Below are 9,859 nucleotides of genomic sequence, written 5' to 3'. Positions count from 1 at the left end.
ACACTGGCCTCTTCGCTGTTCCTCATACAACCATCCAACTTCAGGGCCTTTGCACTTCTTGTTCCTCCATCGGGAATGCTGTCTCCCCCAGGGATCCAAGCGGCTCCCTCCCTCCCCTCCTTCAGGTCTCCACCCAAATGTCACCTCCTCTGAGAAGCCCTCCCTGATCTCCCACGATTTATCCATTATCGCTGCTTTATTCTTCTCTGCTGTCTTTATCACCACTCTACATATTTCACATTTCTCTGCTTCAGCGACGATCTCCCTCACGAGAACATGAGCTCCATGAGAGCAGGGATTTTAGACTGTCAGCAAGAGGAATCGCGGATGTTCTCACACTTCGGTTGTTTTGGAATTTCTAGGGATTGTTCACTCATCGCTGATTAGACCCACAGCTAATCGTGAGCTGATACACCAGCCCCTATTACCATGTCACAAACTTGTGGATTAAAAAACAAAAATTTTTTTTATTTGGCCGTGCGGCATGTGGGATCTTAGTCCCCCAAACAGGGATCGAACCGGGGCCCCCTGCAGTGGAAGCGTGGAGTCTTAACCACTGGACCGCCAGGAAAGTACCAGACTTGTGGATTTTTCAAAATATACTGATGGGACTTCCCTGGTGGCACAGTGGTTAGGAATACGCCTTCAGGGACTTCCCTGGTGAAGCGGTAGTTAAGAATCCACCTGCCAATGCAGGGGACACGGGTTCGAGCCCTGGTCCGGGAAGATCCCACATGCCACAGAGCAACTCAGCCCCTGTGCCACAACTACTGAGCCTGCTGTACTCTAGCGCCCGTGAGCCACAACTACTGAAGCCCGCACGTCACAACTACTGAAGCCCATGCACCACAACTACTGAAGCCCGCGCGCCTAGAGCCTGTGCTCCTCAACGAAGAGTAGCCCCTGCTCACCGCAACTAGAGAAATCCCGCAAGCAGCAATGAAGACCCAACGCAGCCCAACATAAATAAATAAATATAAATAAATAATAAAAAAAAAGATGAAGAAGACAGCCAGTGAGCTTGTAGTTCGGACACTGTCAATCTTGGGTTCCAATCCTGCTCTGTGTCCAGGTGATCTGGGCCCTGAGGTAGCCATTCCTGGCCTCTTTCTCCAGATGGCTCAGCTGTAGAAAAGGGACCCCCCAGATGCCCACTCTGCTGCTCCTAGCGTCTAAGAGCAAGTATCTAAGAAGTTTGGTCCCAGGACTTCCCTGGGTCCAGTGGTTAAGACTTCGCCTTCCAGTGTAAAGGGTGCGGGCCGGATCCCTGATGGGGGAGCTAAGATCCCACATTGCCTTGCGGCCAAAAAACCGAAACATAAAACAGAAGCAATATTGTAACAAATTCAATAAAGACTTTAAAAATGGTCCACATGGAAAAAAGAAGTTTGGTCCCAAGGACTAACCGTAGGAGTTGAGATCAGTTTTGGTCTCCTGCCCAGGGGCCCGGGAGGGGGAGCGTCTCTGGCTCCTGCACAGCGGGCCAAGGCTTGCTGTTATATACACCCCTCCCCCCAAGCTGGGTGTGCATAGGGGAAGGTCGCAGGCTCCCAGCCAGACCGCCGGGCTTGCAGCCCAGTCTGACACTTACTGCATCCTTCGGGGCCTCGGTTTCCTCACCTGCGAGGTGGGACTATCAATTCCCACACGGGGGCTTCTGTGAGATACCCCAGGTGAAGGGCTCGGAGCAGTGCCTTGGTAAGTGTTCTGAAAACGTTAGTCATCGTGTTCCTCTGCTCGGGCTGCATGCAGCCAGCCTTTCAGAACTGAGGCCGCGAGCAGGTGGAAATCACTGGCAAACTTCTTTACGCGGCCAGGCCACGTGGGGTCTTCCGGGAGCTTGCAGGGGATTAGAGGATGTTAAGAACCGCCATTCTCCTTCAGTGCTTTATTACGTACGCAGGGGAAGTAGGTCTAGAGCTAGGAAGCGGGGCGGTCCCTCTCCTGGAGATCCCATGTATATGCTCCTCCCCCTCAAACACCCCCAGGGGCCTGAAGAGGAACGGGGAGCATCATCCTAGTTCAGCCGCCGTCACTCCCACTGGCTATGGCAGTCGCCGCCTCGCCATGTGGGTTCCCCACAAGGCCGCCAGAGGGCGCCTGGGAAACCTAAAACAGCTCAGCTCTCTGCTCGGAACCCTCCTGGGGCTCCCGCCTCACTCACGGTCAAAGCTGTCATCACCGTGGGGCTCAAGATCCTTCAGGATAGGCCCCGTTTGTTCTCTCGGACCTTACCTCTTGTCTGCACCCCCTTCTTCCCTAGGTTCCAGTCACAGGGCCTCCTCGTTGTTTAACATTCCACCCACGCTCCTGCTTCAGAGCCTTTGCACTGCCTGTTCTCACTGCCTTGGGTGCTCCATCCCTAGATCTCCCCGTGGTTCCCTCCCTTATTTCATGCAGCTCTCTGCTCAAATGTCACCTCCTCAAAGAAGCCTTCTGCTCCCACCTGATCCTGAGGGCCGTCACGTGCAGTTGGGCAGGTTGGTCACTACACAAAGCACTCGCTTGCATGAAGGGGGCTGGACTCCAGGTCACATGCTGCTCTCCAAACTCTAGGAGAAACGGGTGCTGTTTTCTAGTTCACACAAAGGGGTTCTAGGGGATAGCAGCTGCTTTGTCCACTCCTTCACTCTGTGCCATGGATTGAGTTGTGGCTTCCCAAAAGATACGTCAATGTCCTAACCCCTAGTGAATCAGGTGTGAATGTGATCTTATTTGGAAATAGGGTCGTTGCAGATGGAATCAAGTTAAAATGAGCTCATACTGGAGTAGGATAGGCTCTAATCCAATATGACTGGCGTCCTTATAAGACACACTGAGGTACAGGGAAGATGGCTTGGAAGGAGAGACTGGAGTGGTGCGGACACCAACCAAGGAACACCTGGGAGGGCCAGAGACTGGAAAAGGTAAGGAAGGATCGATCCTCCCCTAGAGTCTCTAGAGGGACTGTGGCCCTGCTCACACTTTGATTTGAGACTTCTAGCCTCCAGAACTGAGAGAATAAATTTCTTTCTTTTCAGCCACCCACCCAATTGGTGGTACTTTGTTGCCAGCCATGGGAAACTAACACACCCTGCTTGATTTTTCCCCACATCTCGGACACTGTACACGTTTACGGTCAGTCCTCGCTGTGAGCAGTGCCCTATTTGTGAATGAGTCCACGTGTTAAAACGTCTGTGATGCCACAAACTCGCAGCACTTCCATGGACACGCGCAGAGTGGCAAAAACGTTGAGTCGCTAAGGCGGCGCCCTTGTACTGGAAATGAAGTATCCTTTTGGGGGGTCTATTTAGTGCCACGTGTCTCACATTTTTTGTGCTTTTGTTGATTTCACTGTTTTATTTTTCATATATATATATTTAAACTTAATTTTTGGCTGTGTTGGGTCTTCCTTGCTGCGCGCGGGCTCTCTCTAGCTGTGGCGAGCCGGGGCTACTCTTCCTTGCAGTGCGCGGGCTTATTGCCATGGCTTCTCTTGTTGCGGAGCACGGGCTCTAGAGCGCAGGCTCAGTAGTTGTGGCGCATGGGCTTAGTCGCTCCGCGGCACGTGGGATCTTACCGAACCGTGTGCCCTGCATTGACAGGTGGATTCTTAACCACTGCGCCACCAGGGAAGTCCTGATTTCTCTGTTTTAAGTGGCCCCCAGGTGTAGTGCTTTGTGCTGTCTCAAGTGCTTAAGCACAAGAAGGCTGGGATGTGCCTCACGGAGAAAACACGGGTTAGAGAAGTTTCACTCAGGCACGAGTTCTAGTATCGTTGGCCGTGAGTTCAACGTTAACGAATCAGCACTATACGTTAAGTGAGGTGTCTTTAAACAGAAACACACATAAAACAAGGCGATGTCTTGACGGCTTGACAAAAACGTGACCAGAGGCTGGCAGGAAGCTAACCCTGTATTTCCCCCCAGGAGCGATGGTTCAGTATTTGCTAATTCCGTGTTCCCAGAGACCACAGAACCTTAGCAGGAATGATACGAATCGCCTGCGTTTGGTTGAACTTTTTCACTGTCTGCCTTCTCCACCACCAAGCTGGCCCTCCCAGGACAGGCACTTGTCTTGTTCAGCTGCACCCCTGTGCCTGGAACAGGGCCTGGCGCCCAGTAGGGGCTCACATGCGTATGTGGACTAAGCCCTCGCAATCCCCCTCTCCACCCACCTGTCGCCCCTACCCCCGGACTCCAAACAAGTCACCAGAGACCCGAAAGCAAAGGGGGCCGGGGGGGGGGGGCGTCAGTACAGTTTTAGAAAAAAGGATCGATTTTTAATTTACAAGAGTTCTAAATGTACAGAATTCTCCTTTAAAAAAATCGTTATACACAATAAATACAGTACAAAAAAATTTATCTTACAGTACTAGTTTTGTCTCCAAGATTTCGAAATCTGGCGTGGGTGGCTGGCGGCAGGAAGAACAGAGGGAAGACTGGCTGGGGAGGGGGTGGGAGGAAGACCCCGGTTTCCTGTTTTGGAGGTGCTCGGATTTCAGTCGAGGGACTGGAGGCTTCGCAATCTCTCGTTCTCATTCGAGCGCACACAGAGGGACATAGGACACGGAGCGGGACGCGCACACATGGATGGGACACAGCTGCCCGCGGGCGCAGCGCTCCCAGCTGGGGGTCCCGGCATGCAGGCTCACGCCGCCCCTCCCGTGCGTTTCCTTTCTCGGCCTGTGGGGGGCGGTGGGGAGAGGCTGAGCGCAGCTCGCAAGGACCTGCCGGCTCTGAGCGCCCTCCACGCAGGGATCCGTGAAGCCACACGGACAGGCCCGGTACCCGGAGACGCGTGAGCAGTGGGGACAGCCAGGAAGCCCTCATCCCTGGCAAAAGCGCACGTGTCCCCCGGTGGGGGGGGCGGAGTGTGCAGGAAATGGGAAGAAATAGGAAATGACACACCAGGATTACCCCCTCCTTTGGCAGGGGGACAGTTTACATTACAGCCCCTCCCCTTAATCCACGACCCCCACCCACCAACCCGGCTGAAGCAGGAGGTGGGGGGCGAGGCCTTTGTGACTCAAATAACTTAGGCAAGAAAAACTCAAGGGGTCCCCGGCTCGTGTCCCCCAGGAGGCTGAGGTCGGACGCCCGGCTGCCCCCCTCCCCCCTCCCCGCGGCGTCCCTGCGGAGCGAGGGGACAGGGAAGGGAAGACCAGCCCGGTGTTATCTGTTCAACGTCCTGGCGCCGAGGCCACCGTTGTGACTGGAGGGCGGGTAGGCCTCCGGCCTGTGCAGGGGCGTCGGGGAGGCAGGCGTGACCGCCGCCGGGGCGGCGTGTGGGTACGGGGGAGCGGGCGTCCGGCCGGGGGCCTGTTGGAGGTTCAGGATGCTGTCGATGGCGCTCTGGAGGTGTTCCGTGAGCGTGTCGTCCTGCGGGCTGTCGCTGGAGAAGCTGGCCTGGTCCACGTCGGGCGACTCGGACTTGCGCCGCTTGGCCGGGGGCAGCGGGGGCGCCTCCCAGCCGGGCTCCCGGCTGCCGCTGCCCTGCCCGGCGCCGGCCGCGGGTTCGGCCGGGGCGCCCTTCAGCATGCGCTGGTACAGCTCGTCCTCCACCGCCGCCAGCTCGCGGATGAGCCCGCTGGTGGCCTCGTCCACTTTGGTGGGCAGCGGGGCCGGGCTGCCACCCCGGGCTCTGCCCGCTGCCGCGCCCTCGGCCGCCCCGCCGCCCGAGGCCTCCACGTTCTCGCGGTAGGTCTTGCGGAGGGGCAGGCGGGGGCAGTGGGGGGCCGGCGCCGGTGGCTTGCGGTCGGCAGCGGCCGGCGGCGGCGGGTGGTCCACTGTGCCGTTCATCTGGCCGGTGGCGGGGGGCGGCGGCGGGGGCCGGGGCGGGGGCTCGGCCGCCTTGAGGGCGGCGGGGGGTGGCGGCGGGGTCTGGTGCACCGGGTCCAGGGCTGTGTTGTGGACGACCTTGCTGAGTCCGGCTTCCTGTTTGATCTTGAGCTTGAGGCCAATGCGGCTCCGGGCCTCATAGGTCTTGATGGGCGGGCGGTTACGGGAAGGCATCGGGCCGTCCTCGTCGGCGTCCAGGGAGGAGGCAGCGGAGGACAAGGCAGATGAGGACAGGGAGGAGGAGGACGCCCGGGCCCAGCTCACGGAAGGGGAGCCGCCCGCCCCACCGTGCCGGATCACCAGCTTGGTGGGCAGGTGCAGAGGGGGTTGGGTCGGGGCCCCAGACGCTGAGGACGGTGATGGGCCGTGGCTGGGGAGCCGGTGTCCCTCGGAAGAGGCGGCGAGGGGGAGGCCGAGAGAGCGCGAGGAAGACACATACTCATCTGCAGGAGAAGGGGGCCAAGAAAACCCAGGGGGTTAGGGAAAGCACGAGGCGCCTGCAGAGCAGAGCTGAGAGGAGCCGGCGTACACTGAGCGCCTACTACCTGCCAGGCCCGGGGCTAAGCCCTTGACGCATCGAGTCCTGAGGACATACTGCTAGGTAGGACCCCTTCCCCAATTCCCAAGTCCCCCCAGTGTGCAAGCACAGGTCAGCACCGGAGAGGGGACGCCCCCTCCACTTCTGCAGCCCAGGCACCTCGCTTGCTGCACCCCGGCCCTGGCTCTGCTCCCCTGCTTTTCTATCCCCTGGGGGTGGCAGAATGTTCCCTCCATCCAGGCCAGGATCGGGGAGGTGAAATGGACACTTGGTGATGGAGGAGGAGGAAGGTGAGCTCAGCTTTCTGTGGTTTCAGAGCCGGGAGCACGCGGCAGGAAGGCGGGACTCGGGCGCCGCCCAGTGGTGGGGTGAGGTAAGGCCACGCACCCTGCTCCCGCCCCAAGTCTAATTCGGCGGCTCTGGCACTGGGCACTACGCGGGTAGGAGTGGGGGACTCCGCCTCTCTCCCCTCTCACCAGGCTTCTCCTTGGCCAGCTGCTTGTCCAAGGCCAGCGTGGTCTTTTCCTCCTGAATGAACATTCGGTCGATCATTACCATCTCCGCTGAGGGGCTCACCCTCTGAGGGGGGAGAGAAGATGGGCAAGTGAAGAGGTGAGGTGGGGGAGGGGACGCGAGCCACCGGCATGGATGGGACACATTCCAAACTGTCCTTGTGATCCCACCCAGCCCCCCTCCCTCCTTCTTGCCCAGAGGGGGTGAGGGGAAAGGGCAGGGTCCCCCGGGGAAGAAGGTGATGGCCACCCTACCCGGGACTCCTCCAAGAGCAGGAGGCGGTATTTATTGAGCATGGCCTGGGTGCGTTTCAGCAGCTGCGTGGAAACCGTCTCAAACTCCTCGTCCACTGTGGAGGAAGAGAAGGGGTCCGGAGGCCCAGATGTTGGGGACCTAGGGACCCGCAGATGCGCACGGAGCTGGGCGCATCCTGACCCACAGTCAAGGGCGCGTGCAGAGTTGCACTAGCATCTGCTCCTCGGCACCCTCTTCAGTCCTCGCCACCCGCCTCCACACGCCGGGGACAGGGTGGGGAGAGTCCCAGGGGAGGCCTCACCTTTGTGGTAGTCGTTGGGGGAGGGGAGGGCACCCTGGTAGACGTGGTAGGGCAGGAGGCGATGCAGGGCGTCCTCAAAGGAGGGGAAGGCCGTCTTGTAGTCAGGGTGCAGGACGGAGCCCTGATGTTTGTGCAAATGCTCCAGGAAGCTGGGGGTTGGGGAGGATACCACACACCCACACACACACACACACAGCACCCACACACACACAAACACACGCACACACACACAGAGCTGGTGGTGAGGCCAGGAGACAGCAGATCCTGGACCCTGAGCCCCAGGCCACAAGACAGAAAACGACGGGACAGGGAAAGGAACGCTGGGGGAGTATGTGTTAATGGGTGCTGAATGTGCCTGTTCTGCCTCAGTGCATCTCTGGTGACAACCAAAGGCAGTAGGCGCTATCATTATGCCTATTTTACAGATGAGGAAACTGGGGTCCACAAAGGTGAAGTCCCTGACCCAAAGCACCTACAGCGAGGAAGAGGCAGTGCTGGGAGTCAGAGGCCAGAGCTTGAGACTCAGCTTCCATGCAATACCGTCTCCTGCCACCTGGGGTCAGCATGTCCCCGCTCTGCCTCTGACCCAGCAGCAGGCTTGGGGAGGCGGGCAGGGAGGTTGGGCCCCTGGTTGGTTGGTTGATAAGATCCTGTTCTCTCAATGGGCTGTTTTCTAGCCCAGCACGTAAACATGTACGAATGTACATCATACACCAGACATAATGTCCCACCAGACATGCTTGGCTGTACCCTGTGCTCTAGACCAGCAGCCCCTACACATCACGGGGGCAGGACCTGGTCTGGCTGGTGTTTCCAGAATCCAGCACAGGGCTGGGCACCGTATGAGGACACGACCAACACTCCCGGTGGAAGGAGGGCAGAAGAGAGGGACAGACCGCAGGCAAGCCGCCCATCCACCCAAACATCGGACCAGCCACGCACCCGTCTCATTACCATCCGTCCATCTACTCACCCAGGCCCCCATTCGTCCTTCCACCCGCCCAAATGCTCATCGCCCATCCCCTGATACGAAGCACTGCCTGCCCCAGGCCTGTTTGAGATGCTGGGGGTGCAGAGGTGACCAAGCCATGCCAAATCCCTCCCTCTTGAAGCCAGCAGCCGAGCTGTCTCATGAGTGCTCCTAACACGGCCTCACTGAATCCTCACCCATCACCCTATTATCACTACTATTCCCACCCCGCTTTCTAGAGGGGGAAGCTGAGGGTCTTCAGGGAAGTGGCACTGCCCAAACCACAGGGCTAATGGGAGGCGGAGGGAAGGCACGAGGACCGGGCACTGAACTCACCAGGCTTCTTTGCTGGGCTGAAGGGTAGGTGGCTTCTTCAGGCTGCTCAACTTGCACTCATACTGCGGGGTGGGGGGGTTGGGGGGGAAGAGGCCAATGAGAGGTACTGCGACGGAGGAGCCTTCCCTTGGCAGCCTGACCCTCTCTACCCCCCAGCCTGGGACAAAGATGGGAGGGGGCCGACGTCGCCCGAGATGGGGTCCTGGTCCCAGCTGCGGGACGCTCTACCGCAGCTTCAACCTGCGGGGAAGACCCGGGCTGGACACGGTGAGGAGAGGGTGACAGGCAGGCTCGAGCCCTCGGCGCCCTCCACCTGGGTCCCCTCCAGCCCCTTATCCGGCCTGGGTCTCTCGGCCTCCGCCTGGTGTCTCCCTCCCTGCCCACCAAATGGCCCTTGAATCCCTCGTCCTTGTCCGGCATCTGATTTGCAGACTCTTCTCATTTTGCCTAAATCTCTCTCTTGACTTCCCTTGCTCATGCCCGGTCTTCCCTCTCAAGCTCTTTCGAATCTTGGTCTCCGCCTCGGTCTCCCCCAGACCCCGCACACTCCCTGTCTTGTCCCTCCAGCCTGGGTACCACTATCCTAGTTCTCCCCGCAACCTCCCCCCTCCATCTCTGCCGTCTCTGTCTGACTCAGTGTCTCACTGCCCACCCCGCCCTGCCCCTCCATCTAGGGTCTCACCCCACCTGTCCCGAGCCCATGCAGCCCCTCCTCCTACAGTCAATCTCTCACCTGCTCCAGTCCCCAGTGACCGTCGGGGTTCTCACTCAGGCCATCTCTCCTATCATCACCCTGTCATTTTGGTGTCCGGGAGGGGTCTCTGTCCAACTATCTCGGTCTCCCGTGTGGCCCCCCCGCCCCGCCCAGACCGTCCTGGTGTCCCACCCATCGCCAGGCTGTGTCTCATCTGCTCGTCTCTGTCTGCCGGTCAGCACCCCTGCCCCCCTCCGGTCCCCGTCCCGGTTTCCCGGCGATGTCGCTCAGGCCCTAGCCCTCCACTCTGGCGGCCCCTTACCTGCAGCCCGGAGGACTTCCCTGGCCCAGATGCAGCGGCCTTGGCCACAGTCAGGGTGGGGAGGTTGCTGGCAAAGGCTTTGCTCTCGGCGGGAAGCAGAGGAGGGAGGCC

The 9,859-nt window shown here is 59.1% G+C and overlaps 1 protein-coding gene across 7 annotated transcripts in view; it reads right to left on the bottom strand.

The window, feature by feature from the left end:
* Positions 1 to 4,234: 4,234 nt before the first annotated feature.
* Positions 4,235 to 9,859, bottom strand: part of BICRA (BRD4 interacting chromatin remodeling complex associated protein) — a 75,860-nt gene continuing 70,235 nt past the window's right edge. For all 7 annotated transcript variants that reach the window (XM_027080010.1, XM_027080007.1, XM_027080014.1 and 4 more), the window contains 6 exons: positions 9,749 to 9,858; positions 8,733 to 8,794; positions 7,427 to 7,575; positions 7,125 to 7,219; positions 6,834 to 6,936; positions 4,235 to 6,262 (listed from right to left, as the gene is read on the bottom strand). In XM_027080010.1, coding sequence (XP_026935811.1) covers positions 5,154 to 6,262; positions 6,834 to 6,936; positions 7,125 to 7,219; positions 7,427 to 7,575; positions 8,733 to 8,794; positions 9,749 to 9,858 — 1,628 coding nt within the window. In that variant the 3' untranslated portion in view covers positions 4,235 to 5,153. The remainder of the gene's footprint in view (positions 6,263 to 6,833; positions 6,937 to 7,124; positions 7,220 to 7,426; positions 7,576 to 8,732; positions 8,795 to 9,748; position 9,859) is intronic.

The sequence above is a fragment of the Aethalodelphis obliquidens genome, unplaced genomic scaffold (assembly GCF_003676395.1).
Source record: "Aethalodelphis obliquidens isolate GAN/ISIS:26980383/991018 unplaced genomic scaffold, ASM367639v1 scaffold43, whole genome shotgun sequence".
Classification (NCBI taxonomy): domain Eukaryota; kingdom Metazoa; phylum Chordata; class Mammalia; order Artiodactyla; family Delphinidae; genus Aethalodelphis; species Aethalodelphis obliquidens.
Note: the sequence above shows the minus strand (reverse complement) of the source record. Positions and strands in the feature narration are given on the sequence as shown.